This window comes from Sorex fumeus, unplaced genomic scaffold (assembly GCF_029834395.1).
Source record: "Sorex fumeus unplaced genomic scaffold, SorFum_2.1 ptg000128l, whole genome shotgun sequence".
Lineage (NCBI taxonomy): Eukaryota > Metazoa > Chordata > Mammalia > Eulipotyphla > Soricidae > Sorex > Sorex fumeus.
This window is the reverse complement of record NW_026606185.1, coordinates 38,733,499-38,759,721: the sequence shown is the minus strand read 5'-3', so window position 1 is coordinate 38,759,721 and position 26,223 is coordinate 38,733,499. Positions and strand designations below refer to the sequence as shown.

The 26,223-nt window shown below is 42.2% G+C and overlaps 1 protein-coding gene across 2 annotated transcripts; it reads left to right on the top strand.

Moving 5' to 3' along the window:
* The first annotated feature begins 143 nt into the window (after positions 1-143).
* On the top strand, positions 144-21,976 carry SLC39A6 (solute carrier family 39 member 6). Of its 2 annotated transcripts, none has more exons than XM_056137927.1 (10): positions 144-251; positions 2,166-2,945; positions 4,977-5,160; positions 6,195-6,364; positions 9,300-9,518; positions 13,061-13,166; positions 15,665-16,042; positions 18,254-18,334; positions 19,886-20,076; positions 21,379-21,976. In XM_056137927.1, exons 2-10 carry the CDS (start codon positions 2,175-2,177, stop codon positions 21,529-21,531), a joined length of 2,253 nt encoding a protein of 750 aa, XP_055993902.1. In that variant the 5' UTR covers positions 144-251; positions 2,166-2,174; the 3' UTR covers positions 21,532-21,976. The 2 variants fall into 2 exon arrangements, with proteins under 2 accessions (XP_055993902.1, XP_055993901.1); XM_056137926.1 differs by having other exon boundaries at positions 161-255; positions 2,171-2,945.
* The last annotated feature ends 4,247 nt before the right edge of the window (positions 21,977-26,223 follow it).

Sequence of the window (26,223 nt, the reverse complement as noted above, 5' to 3'; positions counted from 1 at the left end):
GAGGCGGCGGGTCCCTGGCGCGCGGCGCTAATTCCTAATTGTCCTCCCGCTGCTGCTGTAAGGGAGGCGGCGACGGAGCGCGGCATCCCGGGCTGAGCGCCCGAGGAGCGGAGGGGGCTCGGCGACCCCGGACCCCGTGGAAGCTTCGAGAAAGAGAAGCGCGGGCCGGTCCCGCAGCCCTTGCGGAGCGGTCGCGGGGAGCCGGAGCAGCACGCGGGGCCGGGCCGTGGGGCGGCGAGGCCGCCGGAGAGGTGAGTCTCGCGGGGACCGGCCCCGGGGAGCCGGGGCCGCGGACCTGGGCTTGGGGCGTCCCGCGGAGGACTTGCCGGCGAGACGGTTCGTGTTCCTCGCGGAACCGACGACGGAGGGACTGCCGTGTGGGACGAGACAAAGCCCCCGCCCCTGGAAGCGCTCTCGGAGCCTCTCGCCCGGGGGTTCTTCGCTCTCTCACCCGCCTTTGTCCTTTTCGGCCTTTTTTTTTTTTTTTTTTAGAAAAAAATAAAAGATTTTCCCCTTGCTGCAACACGCGGACCAGCAGAGGTGAGACCCGCCCGCTGGTCCGCAGTCGCCTTATGCATCGCCTCGCAGAGACGCGGAGATGCAGGCATCTGCCTTCCAGAATCCTCTCCCCCGTTTGTTTGTTTCTTTTTCCCTTCACCTGTGAAAGATTCGGAGCGGCCTTTTATTGCGTATCAACCGAGTTCCAAAAACTTGGGGGCCTTTAAGATTCAGGAGCCCGGTGCGGTGGTGGTTGGATACGTCCCCTTTTCCACGGTTTGCTGTGATGCCACACAAAAGTTTGCCGGAGCACACGGAGTTTTTGAACGAGGTTGCCTGGGCGCCCCTGTAAATACATGCCGGCAGCTTTTTCCTAGCCAGGGCAAATTCAGCTGGAAGCGGCACCGCGAGGTTGCCCCTCACCCGTGCTCTTTGACTGCAGCAGAACCTACCCTCTGCGTCTTTTGCTGGAGGCCGATGAAATTGATCGTGAGTCCTCTGGATGACTCCTTTTTCTGCACTGTTCTCTCCTTTACTTCAGTGAATTTAGTTTTTCAAGGCCCAACTCAATTCCCAACTCCTGCCGGGACTTAGGTTTGTGGATCCGGTTGTATGGATGAGTGATCGTCTAGGATGATAACGTTTTTCCCTGATTTATAGCAACATATGGATGTGGGGTTTTTTTATTACTTGTTTTTGTTTGTGTGCCACACCCAGTGGTTTGCTCAGGACTTACTCCTAGCTTTGTGCTCTGCTATTACTCCTGGTGGTGATTGGGGGACCATATGCCATGTCCAGGTTTGAACCTGGGTCTACCCTGTGCAAGGCAAGTGCCTACCCCCTCTACTATTTCTCCAGCTCCCAAATTACTGGGATGCAGTCATTCAGAAGAATGAGATGAAGCCATATCTGTTTTCTGACATGGAAGGATGTCTTTTGTTGAGTGGGAGAAAGAGATTAGGTGGAAATTTGTCCTATGTGTGGTTAAAGTACATTTGGTGAATTGTTGAGAGCTACTTCAAACTTGTGTGCAGGAGTTCTCAGGGGTTTGATCTTTGGCACATAAGCACAAAATCAGGGACAGATTATCCATCCCTCCAGGTCTGGTCTCAACTCCCCCCCCCAAAAAAAAATTAGAAAAATAAAGTGCACATCTGTTGAGTATGCATTGGCCAGAGAGATAGTTCAGCAGACAGGGCCCTTGCCTTGCACAGAGCAAACCCTGATTGCTCCCTGGCACCACAGTAAGGTCCCCAGCGTCCTGCCAGGAGTGGTTCCTAAGTGCAGAACTGAGAGAAAACCCTGAGAGCAGCTAGGTGTGGCCCAGAAAAACAAAAAATAAAATGGCCAGGTAAATCAGGGAAATGCACAAGAAACTAATAAAGTATCTGAGGAGTGGATTTGGAGTAAGAAGCCCTAAATTGATTTGTATGAAGTTTAAGAAGGAAATTCAATTTTGTCATACTGAGATTTCAGTTGTTTCGTGTATTTCTGGAAGCAAGCCTTAGATTCTGTTTCTCTGTATTTTCACAGTAAGCGAGTACTGTACTTAGCACTCCAAATGCTGCTCCTAAACCTTACTTGAGTAGACTAAGGATTTTCATTGTGAGATTAATTAAATTGTTTTAGAAGTGAAGACTAGAATTTTCTTTCTTTGTCTTCTCTAGGAAAGTGCAATGGCGAGGAATTTATCTGTAATCTTGATCCTGACCTTTGCCTTGTCAGTCACAAATCCCCTTCATGAAGTAGAACCAGCAACTGCTTTTCCTACCACTGAGAACGTTATTTCAAATTGGGAGTCCAGCGTTAATGTTGACTTGGCAGTTACCACACGACGATACCATCTACAGCAGCTTTTCCATCGCTATGGAGAGAATAACTCCTTGTCAGTTGAAGGTTTCAGAAAATTGCTTCAAAATATAGGCATAGATAAAATCAAGAGGATTCATATCCGCCATGACCATGATCATCACTCTGATCATGATCATCACTCTGACCATGATCATCACTCTGACCATGATCATCACTCTGACCATGATCATCACTCTCATCGTAATCATGCTGCTTCCAGTAAGAATCACCGCAAGGCTCTCTGCCCAGACTCTGATAGTTCGGGTAAAGACCCCAAGTCCAGCCAGGGAAAAGGATCTCACCGATCAGAACGTACGAATAATAGACGGAATGTCTTAACCAAGGATGGAATTGGTGGTAGTAAAGTCACCTCAACTGTAGATAATGTTATCTCTGAAGGAACTCACTTTCTAGAGACAATTGAAACTCCAAAGCCTGGAAAACTTTCACCCAAAGATGTGAGCAGTTCCACGCCACCAAGTATCACAGAAAAAAGCCAGGTGATCCGACTGGCTAGTAGAATAACAAATGAATCTATGAGTGAACCCCGAAAGGGCTTTATGTATTCCAGAAACACAAACGAAAACTCACAGGAGGTAAGATGAGTGCTGTTGTTATTTTAATCAGTATGTGCCTATTTATCTTTCCTGCCATTGCCATTTATCTTGAGTTCAAAGGAGTTTAAAGTGAAAATAATGACTTTGAAAGGGGATCCTTTACTTTCTCACCTAGGCACTTGGCTCAGAGTATTCCTACTAATGTTGGAAACCATTCAACCATTCCTACCAAAGGCATAGATTTTAGATAGCTGCTAAAATTTCTAATAAAGACTCTGTTTAGAAAGCTGGTATTAAGCTTATTTTTGGAGAAAATATTTAAAGATGACTGTTGAGGGGAGGAGTAAGCTCATTTACGCCACAAAAAACAATTTAATTTTTTTGTTTTATTTTGATTTTGTTTTTGGGCTATACCCAGCAGTTCTCAGGGGTTACTTCTGGCCCTGCACTCAGGAATTACTCTTGGTGTCCTGGTGGTGGTGCTCAAGGAACTGTGTTGGGGTGCTGGGGATTGAACCTGGGTTGGCCACAAAATGCTTTGCCTGCTGTACTGTCTCTCCGGCCTCTACCCCTCCAGTTTTGGTATTTTTTGAATGAGGCTTTCAAAAGGAAAGAGAGTTTGAGATAAAGAAGAAAAATGCCTGCCAGAGGCCGCCTAAGGCTGGGGGGGTGGGGGGGGGCACAGGGTCATGGGAAATGAACACTGTTGAAAGGACTTGTGTTGTAACATTGTATGACTGAAACCTCATCCAACAACTTTGTAACTGTGTCTGTTAAAATAAAAAATTATGAGGTCTGGAGAGAGAATACAGCAGGTAAGGCCCTTGCCTTGCTTGCAGCTGACCTGGGTTCTATCCCCTGGTTTCCCATTTGGTTTCCCAGCCCCTGCCTGGGATGAATCCTGTGTGCAAAGCCAGGAGTAACCTTTGAGCACTGCAGGGTATGTGACCTAAAAACAATTTAAAAAAATGTTATCAGTAAAAAATAGAACGGTTCACAAGGCAAAGTTTTAGTGCATTGTGTGCTTGAAGGCGTAGAAAAACAGGAGAGCAGGGACTGTCAGAGGGATCTCATGAATTGTGAGGTAATTGAAATTAAAACGGCTACAGTGGAAGAGGGGGTGGACATGTGAAAAGCCTGGGCAGTGAGCTTCTGATTTTATGGGGGGGCTTTCCTAGAACTAAACTTCTAGACTACACATTCTGTCTTGGCTGAAAGATAGCAAGAACAGGTTTATGTTAATAAGCAAAATCTAAATAACTTCATGTCTTCACATAGCTATATTCTGAATTAATCCTGATAATCATTTCTATAGTGATACCATTAATGAAGTTTGTGCGAGTTGTATTGGGCAAAAATTGTGGGAGTTTAAAGTAACTTTGCAAAAGATCAGAAATAAGTACCGCCAATTTTAAGAGAAGAGACTGGTGAGATTCTCCAGAGGAGAATCTCTTACAACCAGGTTTTTCATCTCATTAAATTGTTGAAATAGCTGCCTGCCAGTACAGGTTTGTTTTATTAACAGTCTTACCCTCCCCAAGAGTAAACGACATAATTTCATATTCACTCGCTAATAGAAGATTTTTATTAGGTATGTGGACAGAACTGAGTTTAGTTTTGCAAGTATGATCACTCCTGAAAGAGTAACATGCCTTGAACTTGTTTAGACTAGATAGGATAGCGTTAGTACTAAAACAACGTGTTTCTCAATCACTAATGAACTCTGTCTTGAAATTAAAACTCATTTCCTTAATAGGTTTATACAATGAGTTAACAGGCTTGTGAATGTCTATTCACCCTCAAGGTTATTCCACTTGAGGCTTTTTCCCTGGGTGACTGATGCAATAGCTTCTCCCAGGAAGATGTGGGATACCACCTTTGTGACAGTGTCTCCAGGTAGCTTGAGGCAAATTCCAAAGTACTTAAAACTAAAGTTGATTTTAGTTTGCTTTAACTTAAAAAAAAAAATTAAGCAGCTTCAGTAAGGAAAATGTGTTGTGTAATCTGATACTTCGTGAATTTTCTTTTGGAACCTCTTTTCATTAGTCTTTACTGCTTTGTTTCCTTCAGTGTTTCAACGCGTCAAAACTGCTTACCTCTCATGGCATTGGCATCCAGGTTCTGCTGAATGCAACACAGTTCAGCTATCTCTGCCCAGCCATCATCAACCAAATTGATGCTCGATCCTGTCTGGTTCACACCAGTAGTGAAAAAAAGACTGAAGTTCCTCCAAAGACCCATTCTTTACAAATAGGTAAAATAACTTGTTTTTATGTAAAAATAATTTACAATGGATACACATCTTAATTTCCCTTGCATGCAACTGACCCAGCTCTCTTTTGGTCCTCCAAGCCTCATCAGGAATAAACCTGAGTACCAAAGGTATACCCCCAAGCCAGAAATAACACAAAATAACTTAGATTTGTAACTTTGTTTTGGCCTCCCTCCTTTGGGTCAGTTGTGACTTACTTGAAGTTACCCAATAGGACGCATTAGGGTCATTCAGATTTCATCTTTTTTTGTATGTGCCATACTGTTTGAGGGTTAAGAAGGGTCCAGCCCTGTGAAGTCTTGTGGTCTGACCCTGGTGTGTGATGGAGCAGACACAAGGCTACTCATATAGCCCTTTGCCTGAATTTTATGGCCTACAAATGATGCTATAACTACTCAAATGGCCCTTGACAGAAAAAAAGATTCCTCACTCCTTATAGGGGGATGGTCAGAATAGTTTCTACCTTTTGTGAATCTAATTCTGGTATGTTCGAATTAATAAATGAAAATCATTTTTCTCTTTCATAATTTTTCTGTTAAGAGAGTCTTCGAGGTTATTTAACAAAGTGAATTAGAATTACTCCTTTGTAACTTTCTTCCCCTCCATTCACCTCCATCTCAGGAATTTCCCACTTAAGTCTTTACCTAGAGGGTTAAATCCCATTGTTCATTTGAGCCAACAACAGATTTATTGATAATTGATTGTTGCTCTGGTACCGCAGTCCTATTATTCAGTATGTATTTTTATAGCTTTTCCCATTTTTACAGTGCTAATGCTATTCTGAAATCTCTCTTAGCAATTTCTGAGCCAGAGAGATAGCTTATGTGGCAGAGCACATGCCTCCTTTGTGTGAGGCCCGAGTTTGGTATCTAGCACTGCATAGCTGCCTGAGTACTACCAAGTGCAGACCCAGGACCCAGAGCACACCACTGAGTATATATTTTTTTAAGAAGTAGTTTTATTTATCAATTGTTTGATTTTTTTTTTTCTTCTTCTTCTTTTACTGTGTTTTACAGCCTGGGTCGGTGGCTTTATAGCCATTTCCATCATCAGTTTCCTGTCTTTGCTGGGTGTTATCTTAGTACCTCTTATGAATCGAGTGTTTTTCAAATTTCTCCTAAGTTTTCTTGTGGCATTAGCTGTTGGAACACTGAGTGGTGATGCTTTCTTACATCTACTTCCTCATGTAAGTATAGTCATTTTTCCTATTATGTTTTATTCAGTATTGAAATTATAAATTTGTTTGCGTATATAAACATAATATTTGGGTTTATACTAAAATTCTTTGTATTAATATATATCATTGGTTATTGCTTCTGGTTAGGCAGAGCATGCACCTAGTTTGGTGTGAGACCTGAGTTTAGTACCTTTGGGGCAATTTGTTAGAAATTTGTTTTTAAGAGGAGTTGATTTTACAGTATATTTAGCAATTGAAAGCTTTATTTTTGAATGGAGAGGTAGTACAGGAATTAGGTGCTTGTCTTGCACGTGGCTGAACACTGTTCAATCCCTGACACTTTTTAGGGCCCTCCAACCACTGCCAGGAATGACCCCTAAGCACCTCTGAATGTGCTCTTTCTTTTCTTCCTTTTTCTTTTTTGGTTGTCCCTGGATCACTGCCAAGCACATATCACTTGCACATGCAGCATGCCCTTTCCTTCTGAGACCCATCCCTGGCTTTGTGCTAGAACTCAACACATATTCATTGCTTTTGCTTTTTTCTTTTTGGGGGGATTTTATTTTTTTTCCTTGGGCCACACCCACCTGCTGCTCCGCACTCAAGAATCATTCCTAGTAGTGCTTGGGGGACCTTATGGGACGAATGCTGGGAATTGAATCCTGCTTGGAATGTGCAAGACAATGCTACCTGCGGTACAATCATTCTGGCCCCCAAAGTTGTAGGTTTGTTTGTTTGTTTTTAGTTTTGGGGATTTGGGGCCACATCCAGCAGTCCTCAGGCTTATTCTTGGCTTTGTGCTCAGGGATTATTCCTAGAGGGCTCTGGGGACCAGACCTGGGTTGGCCACAGGCAAGGCTAATATCCTGCCTGCTGCACTATTACTTCAGCCCTGTTTCTGCTTTTCTCTTTAAGAAAATGTATTAAATATAGATTAACTTTTGGACTCATTAATAAGAGGAAACATTCTACTCAAATATTAGTTCTATAACGGACTAGCACTGTAGCACTGTCCCCCCGTTGTTCATTAATTTTGTTCGGGCCGGCACCAGTAATGTCTCTCAACAAATTATGAGATCTGTTGTTACTGTTTTTGGCATATTGAATACGTCACGGGTACCTCGCCAGGCTTTGCCGTTAAGCGAGATGCTCTCGGTAGCTTGCCAGGCTCTCCAGGAGGGGTGGAGGAATCGAACCCAGGTCAGCCACATGCAAGGCAAACGACCTACCCTCTGTGCTATTGCTCCAGCCAACAATGAATTATCTGCTTACTTTTCATTATAATTGCCCCAGCAATTTAAAACCCCCAGGGAACCTAAGAATTTTCCCTTAGGGTTTTTATATATTCCTCAGAATTAAAAAGACATGTATGTTGAGATTTATACTTTATGACTTAAGTAAATGCTGAGATAAAAGTAAGTTTGTAAAGGTGTTTCAGTATTCCCATCAAATATTTGGGTTCGATGGTCAGACAGAAAATATTTGGAGCTACTCAAACATTGTTTGATTGAAGCGCAATCATGGAAATTTATAAGTCTATAGCTATCTCACGGTGATTCTTTAAGATTAAAAAAAAAATGATTGGGGCTAGAGTGATAGCACAGCGGGTAGGCCGTTTGCCTTGCATGCGGCCTACCCGGGTTTGGTCCCCGGCATTCCATATGGTCCCCCAAGCACCTCCAGGAGTAATTCCTGAATGCAAAGCCAGGAGTAACCCCTGAGCATTGCTGGGTGTGACCCAAAAAGAAAAAAAAAAGGTTTGGATCTAGGGCCTAAAGCAGTAATAAAGTGTAGTTAAGGTGTTTGCGTTGCATGTGGCCAGCCTAAGTTTGATCCTGGCATCCCATATGGTACCGGAGCATTGCTGGATGTGGCCCCAAAGCCAAAAAAACATTTAAAAACAAACAACAAAAAAAAGTTTGTAATTTTGTCACCTTGTAGTAGACTTTGGCAAATAAGAGAATTGGGATCCTTCTTGAGCACTGTACATCTTATGTTCCACTCTCTAATGAAAGAAAATTGTTTTGCTATTGTGAGCTCTCTGAACACTAGATATAGTAGATGTTCAAAAATACCTACTGCAGAAAACAGTATGTACCTAAGGTGTGCTCTTGGATACTTACCACATGCCCTATTCTCGTTATTATGCATCACACCCTGTTCCCTATGCAGTAGTAGTGGTTCCTGTGCCACTTGGCTGTGGACTGAGGTTAGGGTTGGTGTACAGGGACAAGGGAATAATGACGTGCTCTTGGTCTCCAGCACCTATCAGGACTCATCATACAAACCTTGTAAGCACACTGATGATGCTGTATGAGTCCACTGGGCAATGTATCTGTCTTTACCCTAAGCAGATCTACTCTAAGTGTCTAAGTACAGTATACACACTACTAAGCTGGTATAATAGACATTATACAGTTAGCTACCACAGCGGTAGGGTGTTTGCCTTGCGCGTGGCTGGCCCCAGTGAGCCAGGTTCAATTCCTCCGCCCCTCTCGGAGAGCCCGGCAAGCTACCGAGAGTATCTCGCCCGCACGGCCAAGTCTGGCAAGCTCCCCGTGATGTATTGGATATGCCAAACACAGTAACAAAAAGTCTCACGATGGAGACATTACTGGGACCACTTGAGCAAATCGATGAACAGTGGGAGGACAGTGCTACAGTGCTACCTGGTGAGTATTTGGTTTTACTCTTTATTATGAGGACTGCTCCTAGTATGTCAATGACCACTGGGGCCACACCCAGCAGTGTGCTATATCTGCCCTACCACATCCCCAGCCCCTGTTTTTAATGTTTTAAACAAGACAGTTGTGACGTATCTCATTATTTGCTTGATTCTGGATGATTTCAAATTCAACCTTACTATTTTAGCCGAGTTTGCTGATGTGTGAAACTAATCAATCTTTAGAACACAATCTATGGAACACATTTGTTTTACCTTTAGTCTCATGCAAGTCACCACCATAGTCACAACCATGAAGAGACAGCGATAGAAATGAAGAGGGGACCACTTTTCAGTCACCTATCAGCTCAAGACCTCGAGGAAAATGCCTATTTTGATTCCACCTGGAAGGGGCTGACAGCTCTAGGAGGCTTGTATTTCATGTTTCTTGTTGAACATGTCCTCACATTGATCAAGCAATTTAAAGATAAGAAGAAAAAGGTAAGGAAAAAAAGCAGGCTGAGTATTTTCTGTGCATCAGACATTTCTTTAAAGTAGTTTGTTAACTGGACTGTTACCAGAGCTTGTCCAGAGTATATGACCTTCATTTGAAAACAAGTTGAGTACAAGTAAAATACTCTTTGCTCCTGGAGATTATAGCTGTCATAAAGACAAATTTTGTATCCTAATAATCCTGTAGTTTCCTGTCTCCAGTATTCCTTTCAAATTCGTGAGAGTAAGAAAGCAAGGACAAACATTGATTTTAAGGCCCAAGAGAGACCTTTAAGGCCTTAAAGACCAGAAGCATTGTGATGATGGCCTTGATGGTAGTGATAGGTGCTTATTTATCCCCAAGCATATATGACTTATAATATGCAAACTGCATTTTTCTTTTCTATTTTGTTTTTGTTTTGGAGCCACACCCAGTGATGCTCACGGTTTACTCCTAGCTATGCACTCAGGAATTACTCCTGGTAGTGCTCAGGAGACCATATGGGATGCCAGGGATCAAACTGTGTCAGCTGCTTGCAAAGCAAGTGCCCTACCTGCTGTACTCTCTCCAGCTCCTGAGTATTCTTTTGTTTCAAAGAGTATGTGACTTTCACAATCTTGCCCATTTCAAAATATCCCCGGGAAGCCTAATGGTAGGAAGGCTTTTTTTTTTTTTTCTGATAAACATATCTTTACAGTCACCACCTCTTGGTGACTCTTGTTTATCTTATATATAACTGGGTAAGTCAGTCAAAAGACTGTTTTAGGGGCAGAAAAATGTTTACAGTGGGTAGGTTATTCCCTGGCACCCCAAATGGTCCTTAGAGATTCCCCAGGAATGATTCCTGAGTGCAGATCCAGGAATAAGCCTTGAGCACTGCTGGGTGTGACTCTTGGCTTTGTGCAAGACAAGTGCTAAAGCATTTTAATTTAAAGCATTTGTACAAGAGCCAAGGATATGACTCAGAGAACTGGAGCACATGCTTTGTACACAGGATGCCAAGGTTCAATCCCTGGGCACCACATGGTCACCCAAGCAACACAGAGCACTTTTTGAGCACCAAGCCAAGAGTACCATTGAGGGCCCCCTCCCCCAGGGGAAAAAAAATTGTATGTTAGTATTCTGTTGTATACTCATTTCATGCTGAACAATAATTTTTTTGAATCAGAATCTGGTGAGTTGAGTACAATCAGGGATTGTTTTGGGGTTTTCTTATTTTAGGGTTTTTTTTTCTTTTCTGTATTACGTCTGCTGCGTCGTCTCAATTTCCAGCTTTGTTTCTCTAAAATTGAGTAAGATTATATTTGTAATGCTTTTTGTTGTTTTTGTTTTTCGGCCTCTGATGGTGCTTAGGTGCTTCTCCTGGTTCTGTGTTAGGAGATCACTCCAAGGGGTTCTCTGAGACCATTTGGTGTTAGGAATGAAACCTGGACTTCCACATACAAAGCATGTGTTCATGCCTTTGAGCTCTCTCCAGCCCTGTAATGCTGTTTTGTTATTTGAGTGTACAGTCTAGATTTTCGTGGGGACTGGAGCAATAGTACAGCAGACAGGGTACTTACCTTGCACGCAGCTAACATGGGAATGATCCCTAGCACCATCTGTGGTCTGTGGAACATTATCACTAGTGATCCTTGTGTGCAAACCCAGAGTTGTCCCAAAATAAATCATCTAGATTTAGGGGTTTTTTTTTTTTTTTTCATTCTCCATCCACAAACCTCTCTCCCCTTTATTTGGTTGGAGGATATGATTGCTGCCACGAGCAGGGTCATACACACTTGTTTGTGATTTTCACAAAGCTGATATTGTGATACTTGCTTGAAGTTAACTCTTCTGACTGTGCTCCTCTCTTGGTGTAGAGCTGGGAATCTCAAAGGATTGTGCCACGGGGATTAAGTTTAATGTCTATGGCATAGTACCCGGGATTACACTCATGGCCTCATACTTACAAGCTCGGCAAGCTAGGTGAGCTAGGTTTTGAAAATGTTAAAGATCTTAGAAGAACCAGAAGATGGTACAGGAATAAGGCAACTATCTTTACTCACAGCCGATCAGGTTTGATCCCCAACTCTTAAGTATTGCCCCTCTAGCCACTGCCAGACCCCTGAACACAGAGCGAAGTATGGCCCCCAAACAGCAATTTTTTCTTTTTAAGATAGTGATTGTTTCACATTATTTAGTAACTTCTTGGAACTTCCCTTTAAAATTTTTTAAAGCACTCATCCCAAGTCTTTATAAAGTGACTATTCTCACCATGATTTCATCGTTTGAGCAAGATGTAATTAAATTGTACTATTTAATAACAAGCATAACTGGCATAAAGAGGTTTGAAAACCAACATAGTAGGTTCTTGCTGATGAGAATAGAACTTGCTGCAGAACAAGTACGTGTATGAACAGGAAGGAAGCCTTCTCCAGTCTGAATATTTGTCTTCTGGTTTTTTCACCTTTACAGCAATCTTTATTGCAAAAGTTAAACCTGTTTTGTTTCGTTTTGTTTTTGGACCTCACCCAGCAGTGCTCAGGGCTCACTCCTGGCTCTTTGCTCAGTGAGTACTCTTGACAGGGTTTGGCGAAATGTACAGAGTGCAAAGGATTCAGCCTGGGTTGCGACCAACCAACTGTAGTGTCTTTTCAGATATTGAATCTAAATTTAATGGGATAAAATGAAGTAAAAATAACTTACCTAGGGGCTGGAGCAGTAGCACAGCGGGTAGGGCCTTGCACATGACCAACCGGGGTTCGATTCCCAGCATCCCATATGGTCCCCTGAGCACTGCCAGGGGTAATTCTTGAGCGCAGAGCCAGGAGTAACCCCTGTGCATCACCGGCGGGTGTGACCCAAAAAGCAAAAAAAAAAAAAACTTACCTACATGCCAGTGTTGGGGCTTGGGTAGGTGGCCTCAGAAGTGTGAGGTCATCAGTTTTATTCCCAGCTGCATTTAATCTTTTTGTTTTGTTTCATTTGGGGGCCACACCCGGATGATATTCAGGACTTACTCCTGGCTCTGCACTCATTGCTGGCAGGCTTGGGGGACTATATGAGAATCAAACCTGATCAGCCAGGTGCAAGGCAAGCACCCTAACTGCTGTACCATTGTTCTATCTCCATGAGATGATGCATTTCTAACATGCTCCCTGGGGGAGTTCTCTACTGCCTGCATAAGACCAAACGCAGCAGAATGTAGAAGGTGTTCAAAAAGATAAAAAGATGATTTTTCTACATTCATATTACTGAGCTATTTATTGTTCACCTCTGTGAAGTTACTATACCGAAAACACTATCAGATACTGTTCTAGCATAGGTCTTGCCCTGAGAGGGATTTGGTTCCTAAAGAAGTCAGTTTTTCTATGTCTTTTTCTGTGAAATCTTTTTCTTTCCCTTGACCATATTAAGATCAAACTTACATTTTTACACTCATGCAAGGCAAATTCTGCCAATAAGCAACATTCTCGGTTCTTTATCTACGAAATCTTTTGCTTAACTACTTAAAACTGTAGGTTCAAACAAATGAACTGTTTTACAGTTTTGTTTTCCCTTGCCATTTTAGAATCAGAAAAAACCCGAAAGTGATGATGATGTGGAGATTAAGAAGCAGTTGTCCAAGTATGAATCTCAACTTTCAACAAATGAGGAGAAAGTGGATACTGATGATCGTAAGTCTAAGTGAATCTAAGGGCAGGACAGAGTTCATTACTCTGTAATTTGCAGGCATCTTAGACTGAAAGACATACTTTTTTTTTTAATATATCACACTTTGGGGAAGCAGAGAGATAGTATAACAGGTGAAGTGCTTGCCTTGCATGCAGCTGACCCAGTTCAATTCCTTATACTTTTTGTAATGCTTGGGAATTGATTATTTCTACATGTATTTTGTCCCCTCACCTCCCCATCGCCATGGGTTGTTTTGTTTTGTTTTGTTTTCTTGGTTTTGATTGTTTTTGTTTTTAGGTAAATTCAGAATTAAAAAATTGGGATGGCTGAAATTTTTGTTTCCACAATAATTTAACTCTTAGGTTGGCATTTCTGTTGAACTCTGTTAAGATTAAAAATTAAAACTGGGGCCAGACCAATAGTACAGCAGGTAGGGTGTTTGCCTTATATATGGCCAACCTGGATTAGATCCCCAGCATCCCATCTGAGCCCCCGAGCCACCGCCAGGAATAATTCCTGAGTGCAGAGCCAGGAGTAACCCCTGAGCATCACCGGTGTGACCCAAAAAAAAACAAAAACAAAAAAATTAAAATAAGTAAAATTAATTAAAATTTAAAACTAAACTCATCCGAGCCTTTTAAGATCTTACTCTGTGCTCTTGTTTCCCTACATTGTGGAGAATGTGAGGAATTGTTCAGTCTGGCCACCTTACTGATTTTCTTTTCATCCTGTGAACTCACTAGATATGTTTCAAGGTACTTGCTGTTTCTTTGCTTGGAGTATGCTTCCCCAACATGACAACATAAATTCCTCCTCTTGTGCAGTTCTCAACTTAGCTTTGTTTTTCTCAGAAGTCTTTCCCGGTCACACAGACACAAGACCTTCTTTATATTATTATTTTCTATTCTGCTACGTTTGTCAGTGCCTGAAATACTTTATTTATATGTGTGTTTCCATCTTCAGTAGCTTATAAGAAGTTCGTTGTTTTACAAGAATATAAATTGGTACTCAGTAGTGGCAACTGGCCTAGTGTAGGTGTTCAGTTCTGGGATTTTGTGTTTGTTCTGGACTTTTGTGTCCACCTTTGTTTTCCAACATGCTTTTTCCTTTAAAGACCAAATAAAATGCCTATCGTCCAGCATATCTGTTCTCTTTCCAGTCATTGTAATGGAATCCAGTGAAATGTTTTGATAATGATGGGAAATAGCTGCCTTAGCACTGGGCTACATTGGACTGAAGAAACAACTCAAAGGGATAAACATCTTCTTTGCATGCGGGAAGCCTGGGTTCTCTCCCTGGCAGTGAATAGTCGGAGGACCCTTGGAAGCAACTCCCAAGAAAAAAAAATTAAAATACAATGTTGGTACAAGGAAGTTGATGTTAGTAAACAGGACAAAAGGAAAACAAACCATATCATTGCTATTGACTTTTTTTGTGTAAATTATAAATGCTTTCTGATGATGATGTGAAAGTTCACATTTTTCCATTTATCCTTAAATGTTTTCATGTGTTTTATATTTTCCTTTAACTTCTGCCATTTTATCATTTTTAAATTTTTCTTAAATACTCTATATTTAAAAAAATTCTAAAATAAGTGTGCTTTTTTTTTTATGCTTGGAGGGGAAATTCATTTAAATGTAGGGAGATGTGGAGCCAGGAAGATAACTCAAAGGGTTTGAGGTACTGTTCTGCCTCCCACCAGCCCCACTAGATTTGACTCTGATGGCCCATGAGGGCTGCAGGATGATCCTGGTGATCATTGCATACCAGAGCAGCCGTGCATTACCAGGCCCAAGCACCTAACTCAGTCATGGCACCCAGATTCCTGAGCAATGCTCTCCCTCCACCCCCAAATAATGTAGGGAGACAGAAGAAATTAAAGGAAGATCTCAGGGGTATTTATTAGTAACACTTAAATGCCAGAGTGATAGTACAGCCGGTAGGGCTTTTGCCTTGCACATGGCCAACCCCAGGTTCAATCCCCAGCATCCCATACAGTCTCCTGAGAATGATTCCTGATTGCAGAGCCAGGAATAGCCCCTGAGCATTGCTGGGTGTGCACCATCCCAAAAGAAAGCCATTTTTTACAGATAGTTATTAGTAAAGTCAATTGGTATTTTTTCAAAGCCTGTGTGATATAGTACAATGGGTAAGGCACTTGGCCTGCATGCAGCTGACCTAGATTTGATCCCTAGGACTCCAAATCTCTTCCTGGGGGTTGGAGAGAAATGGGTCAGGCCTTACCCATGTCCAGTCTGGATTCAATCCTAAAGGACCCACTACGGGCCTCCAAACCTACCAAGAGTGTCCCTTGAGCAGACAGCCAGGAATAAGCCCTGAGTACAATTGGGTGTGCCTGCCACCCACACCCTTTCACCCAAATAAAAAAGAAAGACACCAGATCTCTTTTGAGCATAGCCAGGTATGGGCCCAACCCTCCCCCCCCCCAAAAAGCATTTGACTTTGTCTTAACAGCCTTTTATTTTATGATTATACCTAGGATCAGAAGGCTATTTACGAACAGACTCTCAAGAGCCCTCCAACTTTGATTCTCAACAGCCAGCAGTGTTGGAAGAAGAGGAGGTCATGATAGCTCATGCTCATCCACAAGAAGTCTACAATGAATATGTGCCCAGAGGGTGCAAAAATAAATGCCACTCTCATTTCCACGATACACTCGGCCAGTCCGATGACCTCATTCACCACCACCATGACTACCATCACATTCTGCACCACCACCACCACCAGAACCACCACCCCCACAGTCACAGCCAGCGCTACTCGAGGGAGGAGCTGAAAGATGCTGGCATCGCGACTTTGGCATGGATGGTGATAATGGGTGATGGACTGCACAACTTCAGTGATGGCCTCGCAATTGGTATACAACTACATTTTTGTTGTTGTTTTGACACAATACCCAGAGGTGTTCAGGAGTTACTCCTGACTCTGAACTCAGGAATTACTCCTGGCAGTGCTCAGGGATGCTGGGGATCAAACTCGGTTAAGCTGCATGCAGGGCAAGCGCCTTACTGCTATTCTATCTCTCCGGCCCCTTAAAGCTACTGAGAATTTCCCCAGTATTACACGATCCTTTAAGTACTCCTAGGAGGAATCCCCAAGCAGGAAGTAGCCCAGAAACAAATGGGGGTGGGAGGGAGGAGTTGTTTTAACTTGCAAGATCCTAAGACCAGGCTTTAGCAAGAATAGTGTATATACTTTATTTATCTCCTACGTGTTAAAGTTTTGTAATACAAATAACATTTATTAATATAAAAATTTTCTGTTATGCTAAAGAAATCTTTATGTACCCCATAGGTTCACTTACAATCTGAAAAATCAGAATTTTTGCTAATGTTTTGGGGGGCGGGGCCACACCTAGAGATGCTCAGGAATCATTCATGGTGGGCTCAGATCATATGGGGTGCCAGGGATCAAACCTGGGTTGGCTGTGTGCAAGGCAAGCATCCTACTGTTGCTCCAGCCCCATAGTTTTTACTAGGTTTTGTATGTACCATGGTGAAGAGCGAATACTTAATATTAGTAATAGTGTGAAACGGAATCACAGAAACAGTCTTGCTCAAGGAGACAGCAGTGTTTTAGAGACTCATATACGCTCGGGCCTTGACTTCCTGGAGCTTGGTAATCCTGCCTTTTGTACAGCATAGGAACAGAGGAGGAAGTGCAGATTGCTTGTCCTGGTTTATAAGTGATCAGCTTTATGATATGTTCACTTTAAAGGGATTTGGGAAAGCTGGAATATGACTCAGTAGTAAAGCTCTGTGTGAGTCCCTGGGTTTTGGTTCCAAGCACTGCACGACTTGGGCATTGCTGAACAGTCCCCTGTTCAGTGCTGTTCGGTGGGGCACAGCCAGGTACAACCAAAAAGCAAACAAGTTAAAGAACGTAAAAATAATTCAAAGAACTAGAAAGGGCCAGGGAGGTAGCAGCTCAAAGCATGAAGCCCTGGGATTAAACCCCAGAACGCCACATACATGGTTCCCCAAGCATCACGGGGAGCAGCTCCCACATGTGGATGTGGCCCTAAAAACAAACTAAAGTGAATTTCTACCTCCAAAAAGTCTGAGGAAATATTTTTTTCTGTTAGAAAAACAAATGTGTACAAGTCTAATTAAGCACAGTAAATTCTTCTGAGACTAATGAAACATGGGGCTTTTCTTGTTTTTTGTTTTGTTTTGTTTTGTTTTCGTTTTGCTGGGGTTTTGAGACATACTCGTTAGTTCTTTGGGCCTACTCCTAGCTCTTGTATTTGAAAGGGATGAAGGTGGAGGTGTCACTGCTGATGGTGCTTGGGGAGAACATGTTTGCCATTATGTGCAAGGCAAACACCTTACATTCTTGTACTTTTCAGTTCAAAACATGTTTTGTACCTGACTAATAAATTTGCTTTTGTTTTTTTGTTTGTTTTGGGACCACAGCCAGTGATGCTCAGGGGTTATTCCTGGCTTTGCATTCAGGAATTACTCCTGGAAGAGTTCAGGGGTTTAAATGGGATGCTGGGGATCGAACCCAGGTGGACTGCGTGTAAAGCAGGCATCCTACCAACTACACGATCTCTCTGGCTCATATTTTTAAACCTTTTATATCAGTTTGTATATTTAATTATTTTATTTGGTTGCAATTACTTCTTAGGTTTGTCTTGAAGTATCTTAGGCATGAGAAAACACCTTTCTTTCTCACTCATACCTGCTTTTATTAGGTAAATTTAACTTAATCTAAGATTACTTACAAAGAAGGTAGAAGTGGAGTTGGGAAAATTATCTTTTTTACAGCCAGAAAATTACTGTTGGTTGTTTTGTTTTGTTTCCCTTTTATATTTGCTGGTAAGATATTTGGAGGGGAGCACACCTAGTGCTGCTCAAAACCTATTATCAGCTCTGTGCTCAAGACTGATCCCTGGCAATGTTCGAGAACCATATGCAGTACCAGGCATCAAACCAGAGTCAGCCAGAATGTATTCAAGGCACATGCCTTACCTATTGTACTATCTGAGCAATATGCTGGTAAGGTTTTTGATAATATGCCCACAAAATAAAGTAGCCTAACTTATCCTGAATGTTTTTTTATGCAGGAGCTGCTTTTACTGAAGGTTTATCAAGTGGTCTAAGTACTTCTGTTGCTGTGTTTTGTCATGAGTTGCCTCATGAATTAGGTAAGTTCCAGCAACATTCATGTCTTCTCATGCATCTGCCAACCTAACTGACAATGCAGGGTTTATTTCACTCAGAATTGTGACCATGGGTGCAACTACACAGTTAATTATGTGGGGTCACTGAGATGTGCCTAAGCATCCTCTCTTTGTCCTTGTTCCTTACCATATCTCTTCCTGTCCCTACACTGGTGACATCAGTGATCCTTATCTTTGTACACAGAATGTGAGTAATGTCATGTCTTCCCATAAAATAGAAATTGGCAAAATCCTACTGGAGCTGAAGAAAAGAGAATTCAGTAGTGTTTGAATATTGTACCTCTTTATTGCCAAAATTTAAACTTTGTTTTTTTTGGTTTGAGATTTCACCTGGCGATGTGGTGGAGTCACTCCAGGCTATGCTTGGGACTGTATGCAATGCTAGAGATTAAACCCACTTGTTTGCATGCAAGGCAAAAACCCTACCTCCTGTACTATTGCACCAGCCGCTAAACTTTTTTTTTTTTCTTTCCTTTTTTGGGTCACACCCAGCAATGCTCATGGGTTACTCCTGGCTCTCCACTCAGGAATTACTCTTGGCGGTGCTTGGGGGACCATACCGGATGCCGGGGCTTGGACCAGAGTCAGCCGCATGCAAGGCAAACGCCCTACCTGCTGTACTATCGCTCTTGCCCCCCGTCCCTAAAACTTTTGAGAACTGCTTTGGACTTCAGTTCTTTTCTTTTCCTTCTTACAAACACATTTTCATACATATTTAAACACAACGGTACCACCTCTTTCACTTTTGTTTCAGATTTTCTTGCCATTAGCAAACCTCCCATCTACCTGCTCAATGTTTATAATCCTTAGCATGGTCCATGTTCGTATCTGTTTCCATTTTAATCTACTTTTACCTTTTTTATAAATACAATGTCATTAATTCTTAGCTATTGTTTCTTTTTTCATTTACCTATCATTTTGTGTGTATTCCTTTTTTTTTCTTTGGCCAGTTGTAGGTTCCTTTGGGGGGGGGGGCAGTTGTAGGGCAAGAGCACAATAATAGACTCATGATTTTTCATTCATTACCTAAATGGGATAATAAGATGTCGCGCGGCTGCGAATGCAGCCAAACTGGCAGGCTACCCAATGTAACCTGCCCACATGGCAGAGTCTGGCAAACTCCCTGTGGCATACCCAATAGGCCAAATACCAGTAACAATGATGGGTCTCATTCTCCTAACTCTGAAAGAGCCTTGAATATGGGACTTTTTAAAAAAAATATCAGGGCTAGGATGAAGGAGACGTTACTGGGGCCTGCTTGAGGTAATCGACGAATAACAGGATGGTCGTGATCGTGATCATGATCATGACCTAAATGGAAGCCTAAAGAAAAATCTTTGGATAAAATAAATCTTTGTTTTTTGAGCCGTAACGTGCTTTATATTAATGTTGTTTGCCCTAAATAATTTAATTTTTCCCTTTTTTAAAAATGAATTTTCTTAAGTCTGTGAATCTCTGGGAATGTGTCTTAAAATGACTTTACAGTTCCTCTGTTCTCTTTTATCTCTGTTAAAGGTGACTTTGCTGTTTTACTCAAGGCGGGCATGACTGTTAAGCAGGCCGTTCTTTACAATGCTTTATCAGCCATGTTGGCATATCTTGGAATGGCAACAGGAATTTTCATCGGCCATTATGCTGAAAATGTTTCCATGTGGATTTTTGCACTTACTGCTGGCTTGTTCATGTATGTTGCTCTGGTTGATATGGTAAGTTTTAAAGGAATCAAATCATAAGTCCTGAGCACCACCAGGTGCGATACAAAAACAAGTCAATACAGTGTTGTCTGACAATAAAAATGTTCAGTGAAACCTTATTTTTTTAAAGAAGGCTTTTAGAGTAAATGTAGTGGTGGTAAGTAATTTTTACTCAGAAAGCTAGCTAGCATGTAAAATACATAGGTCCTTTGGAGTTATTACTTATATTAGCTTTCGGTCACAGTCCTCCCGTTGTTCATCGATTTGCTCGAGCGGGCCCAGTTACGTCTCCATCGTGAAATTTTGTTGTTACTGTGTTTGGCATATCGAATACGTCACATATATTTAAATATATATTTTTATATTATTATATAGTTATAATAATATTATTATTATTTGGAAGAATGGCTTACAAATACGTCTTTATCCTACCTAATGTTTATCAGAACATGGTCCTCCTGTTGTTCATCAATCTGCTCGAGCGGGCCAGTAGCATCTCCATTTTGAGACTTGTTGTTACTGTGTTTGGCATATCGAATACATCACGGGGAGCTTGCCAAGGCTTTGCCGTGCGGGCAAGATATTTTGTTATTGAAGTTCATGAAACCATTCAGTATTCTTGCTAAAATTATACTGTAGTATAAGTTTTTTCCATGTCTCTGAACTTTAGGTGAGTCTCAGTCGCTTTAAATATAGGCAGTAATCAGTTAAACTATATCATAGTAATCGACTTAGATCTCAGTTTTGCAGTGGTATAGTTTTAACTTGCTGAACCAAATTTTAGCTTGCTGAAAAGAAAATGAATATAATCAATCATTAATCTGCTAGGACCTAATGCATGGCATTATTAGCTAGAGTGGTTGGGGCTAGGACGATAGTACAAATGGGTAGGGTGTTTGCTTTGCATGTGGCCCACCAGGTTCCATCTTCAGCAACCCATATGGCTCCCCAAGCACCTCCAAGAGTAATCCTTGAGCACCGCCAGGTGTAGCCCAAAATCAAAAAATATGTGATTATGTTTTAAGAAATAAATGCAAGGGCCAGAGAGCTAGTACAGTGGTTAAGGTGTTTGCCTTGCATGTGGCATCCCAGATTTGGTCACAGACACCACATATGATCTCCTCAGCACTGTCAGGAGTTAACCCAAAAACCAACAAAATATTAACTTAGTGGCTGGAGAGAGAATACAGAAGGAATGCTGCTAACCCTAGTTTGAATCCCTCAGCTATATTTAAAGCTAATAGTACACCCTCACAAATTCTCAAAATCACTGTTTTTGGAAACTTAAATGTTGCCTTTTTTTTCTTTTTTAAGGTACCTGAGATGCTGCACAATGATGCTAGTGACCATGGATGTAGCCGCTGGGGATATTTCTTTTTACAGAACGCTGGGATACTTTTAGGTTTTGGAATTATGTTACTTATTTCCATATTCGAACATAAAATTGTGTTTCGTATAAATTTCTAACTAGGTTATAAATACTAGAGTAGCTCAAAAAATGTCTGTAGTTTGAATAGGTCATAGGGAGATGAGAGTTTGTATGCTGGGATCAACAGCGTTTAAAGTTAGTTTTGTGGCTTTTATATGAATATTGTTGTTTATTATGCGTGTAAGTTCAGTTATGGAGGTAACATAAAGGTACATTTAAATATTTAAGTTATTCTGTTTTGGGAATATAAGCTATATGTGCATTTTACCAATATTACCAGTTTATTGTATAAACAAGAGATTTGGCGTGTGTTCTGTATATTTTAGGGGAAAATCTTCAGTGTTTTTTCTAGAACTAATGTAATACAGTTAATCCCCAATACTGGATTTTAGGCCTCTGAACAATTGCTGATGTTTCAGAATGAAAATATGTGCAAGTCCAAGATGCCAATAAAGCTATACTAAATTTAACCTATGAAATAGAGTTGGTAAGAATTAAGAAGGCATAGATTTCTTTTTAAAGAATTATAAAACTGGTTATAAAATAGGAAAGATTTAGATTTAAGTAAAAGGACAATATTAGTGTAGAATGCATTCTGAGCATTTTTGTCCAAATATTAATGTTCTTGTAAGACCACAGTGAACACTTTTTACTAATTTAGTTGTACATTTAGCTTTGTATAATAGAGAGGTCTAAGTATATTTAATAAATTCATCAATATATCACAACCAAGAAATTTAAATTTTAAAATATTTGGTGGTGTGCCAGATGAATATGAATAAGTTAATTAACGTATTGCTAGAAGATTTGGATATTGGATAATCTGATCTATCAGATGTCCATATATTAGTACTTTGGGATATATAGAGATATTAACACCATATTGAGTATAATTTGATTTCTTGGGTTCGGAAAATACTTTGGTATCTTTCAGTGGCTCAGTGTTGTTATTGTTTGTCATTTTTAGTACTTTAGACATACTAGCGCTGTCCGTGGCATTCTCTGTTGTTTTTCTACCAAATAAATTCCCATTTGTCAACTTAATATCAGATGTCCAGTTTTCTTTTTAGCCATCCTAACCATTTTTAGTTGAAAATATATGACATAACAAATTTGTGATGTACAATATGTTAGTATTACATTTATATTTTAATATTTGATGCCAGTGCAGTACTCAGGGACTAGTCCCAGCTCTCTGCTTGAGGATTACCCCCAGTAGAGCTCAGGGGATCTTGTAGTACCGGGGGTCAACCCCAGAGTTCCTTTATGCAACACATGTGTTGAGCCCTTTGAGCTATCTCTTCAGTCCTTTTTATGTACATTTTACTAGGGGCCAGAAGAATAGTACAGTGGGTAGGGCATTTGCCATGCACTCAGCTGACCTGAATTGTTTGATCCCTAGCATCCCATACGATCCCCTAAGCATCTCCAGGAATATTTCTTGAGTGCAGAGTTAGGAGAACCCCTTGACCATCCTGGTGTGTTCCTCCCCCCCCCAAAAAAAAATAGTAGTTTTTTAAGTATATTCAATTGGGGCCATGGAGACAGAGACAGAGAGGTATTACAGCCAGTTAGGGCCTTTGTCTTACATGCAGTGGACTCAGGTTTTGATCCCTGGCATCTCATATGGCATATAGTCCCCTGAGCACTGGAGTAAATCCTGAGTGCAGAGGCAGGAATCATCGCTAGCTAGGTGTATGTAGCCGAACCACCCCTCCCCAACAAAAGAGTATAATTTGTTACATAACATTTAGCCAGAAAAAAAAATTAACTTACAGAATTAAAATTCTGTACCCTATTAAATAACTCAATTCCTCCCTCCCCCCCCCCCCCCCCCCCAGCATATCCTGTGCTAAGCGGCATTTTATTTTGTTTGGGGGAGCCACATCTAGTGCTCAGAGGCTGACTCTGTGCTTGGGGGGCATTCCTGGCAGTGCTCAGGGGATCCTGTATGGAACATTGGAGATCAAACTCAGGTCCGCCAGCATGCAACACATGTGCTCGCCCATTGAGCTATCTCTCCAGCCACAATTTGTGTGAATTTCAGATGTTTCTTAAGGACAATCCAGGGCCAGAGAGATAGAACAGCAGGTAGGGTGGCGCATGCCTTGTATGCAGTCAATCTAGGTCCCATCCCTGGCATCCCACATGATCCCCCTGAGCCAGCCAGGCCCCTTGTGCACCGTTAGGTATGACCGAAAAAGCAGGAACAAAAACCCACAAGTACAATCTGAGTTATTATTTACAAGTTTCGTTTTGTATTCTTCTGGTTGGTCTTACTCAGTTTCTAAATTCTTTATCACTTAGCTGGGAAGATAGTGCCAAAGGGCTGGTGTGCCTACTTGGGTATGAGAGGCCCATTCTATCTATCCATTGAATGATTTGAATGTTCTTCTGAGCATCACAAACTATAGTTCACATCATAGCTGTTGATGAAAGAACAAGTGTTGTACTACTGGAATTGAGTTTAAGGTAAAGATGTCAACTCGCTACTCATTCTTAACACCCTACTAGAAATTCTAGCCTGTTCATTGTAGCAAGAGAAATGAATTACAATGCCTATAGTTAGTGAACTGCAGAGATGACTCAAGGCTGGAGTTAGCATGAGGAAGCCCTAAGTTCCATCGCTGGAACCACACAGTTCACCGAGTCTCTCTGGGACTAACCCTGGGATACCACTGAGTGTCACCCCAAAAATGGAAAGCATGAAGATTATTTTTAAAAATTTGTCTTTTTAATTGTTTCTGGGCTGGAGTGATAGCACAGCAGGTAGGGCGTTTGCCTTGCACATGGTGGACCTGGCCAACCCCAGTTTGATTCCTTCGCCCCTCCCAGAGAGCCCAGCAAGCTACCAAGAGTATCTTGCCCACACCGCAAAGCCTGGCAAGCTACCTGCTACGTATTTGATATGCCAAACACAGTAACAACGAGTCTCACAATGGAGACGTTATAAGAAATTTTTTTAATAAAATTACAATCAGCACTTGGGTTTAAATCTTAATATAACATACAAGGTTTAACCTAAGAACCAAAATGGACTGGCATGATGCAACAGTTGGCACTGCAGACTGGAGACCCAGACCCAGTCTTTGGCATAGTACACATTGTTCCTTAGCACAACTAGGTCTCACCCCAAAACTAAAACTCTACACAATGGCTTCTTTTAGAAAAACAAACTGGGTGAGAAAGTATGGGAGGTAAGATACTTGCCTTGCCCGTGGCTGCTGCATCCTGGTCCCAAGTCCTTGGCACCGCATGGTCTGCTAAGCACCACAGGGGGTCACTTCTGATCACTGCTGGGTGTTTCCCAAAGCCCCAAACAACCCAAGTGGAGATACCATGTTCATGGACGCCTTCTATCACAACATAATACAGTGTGGGGGGGGGGGGGGGGAGCGTGGTTTGGGGACCACATCCAGCAATGCTTCGGGGTACTCCTGGCTTTGTACTCAGGGATCAGGGATCATTCCTGGTGGCTTGGGGAATCAAATAGGATGCTGGGAGTGGAAAGCCAGATTATCTGTGTGCAAGGCAATCCCCCGCCCCGCTGTACTATTTCTCTGGCCCTATACATTTTTTAAATGACGTATACAGAGTCTCCTGCCCCCGCACCTGGCTGTCCTCACCGGGGCCCCTTGGAGGGGAGCGGGTTGAGTTTTCCTCCCTGCCCCGACCAGGGCTCCGGCAGCCGAAGACCTCCAGAACCAGCCACCACCATGCTTAGACCACTCTCCGCACACATGAAGGTACCGGCAGAGGGACAAAGCCACGCGGGTTCCGGGGCCGAGATCTCCAAGTCTACTCAGATTGGGGCTGGGCATCCTCCACCCAGATCATCCAAATTCCAGTAGGCGGGGGTCACACCCACCAACTGGCCCCCTGGCGCCTTGTAATCCCATCAACGGCCAAGATTCAGAGACTATAAAACCCAGCTCACGGAAGCGTGCGGCCACATTTGCGGCCACGGGACATCTTATCATCTCATTCCTACTTTAGACAAACTGTCAGGCTACCGAATGTAACCTGCCCACACGGCAGAGTCTGGTATACTCCCCGTGGTGTACCCTATATGCCAAATATCAGTAACAATGAAGGGTCTCATTCTCCTAACTCTGAAAGAGCCTTGAATATGGCACTTTAAAAAAAAAAAATCTCAGGGCTAGGACGAAGAGACGTTACTGGGGCCTGCCCGAAGCAATCGACACATGTAAATTTTGGGCAGCAGGAGAGCTGTACACATGTTGAGGCGTGCTTTTTACCACTGAGCCAGATTCCTGGTCCTAAATACATCAATTTTAGTGGTGGGAGAGACGGTACAGCAGGTAGGGTGCTTGCCCATTAGGAGTGATCACTGAATGCAGAGCCAGGAGTAAACCCTAAACACAGTAGGTTTGCCCCCAACCTCTCCCCCAACCCAACCCCCAAAACAAAGTTCTAAAAAATAGATCAATTCTAACAAAACTTCTAACAAGATATTTTTTGGATAAATTAACAGATTCTGAAATTTATCTAGAAGGGTCAGGGCAATAGTGCAGCAGGGAGGGCATTTTGGGGGCCCTGTGTTCAGGGCTTACTTCAGGCTCTGCACTCAGGGATCACTCCTCATGGTACTCAGGGAGGGGCCAGAGGATCAAACCCAGGTCAGCCATCTGTATTGCAAGCATCCAAGCATCCTATCTACTGTACTCTCTCTCTCTCTCTCTCTCGCCCTTGCACATGCTTTTATATTG

Excerpts from the sequence above, each read along its gene's own strand:
- SLC39A6 (XM_056137927.1), top strand. The coding sequence starts at position 2,175 with ATGGCGAGGAATTTATCTGTAATCTTGATCCTGACCTTTGCCTTGTCA. Across the intron at positions 6,365-9,299 it reads TCTTACATCTACTTCCTCAT|TCTCATGCAAGTCACCACCA; the intron begins GTAAGTATAGTC and ends TTTTACCTTTAG. Across the intron at positions 20,077-21,378 it reads ATGTTGCTCTGGTTGATATG|GTACCTGAGATGCTGCACAA; the intron begins GTAAGTTTTAAA and ends TTCTTTTTTAAG.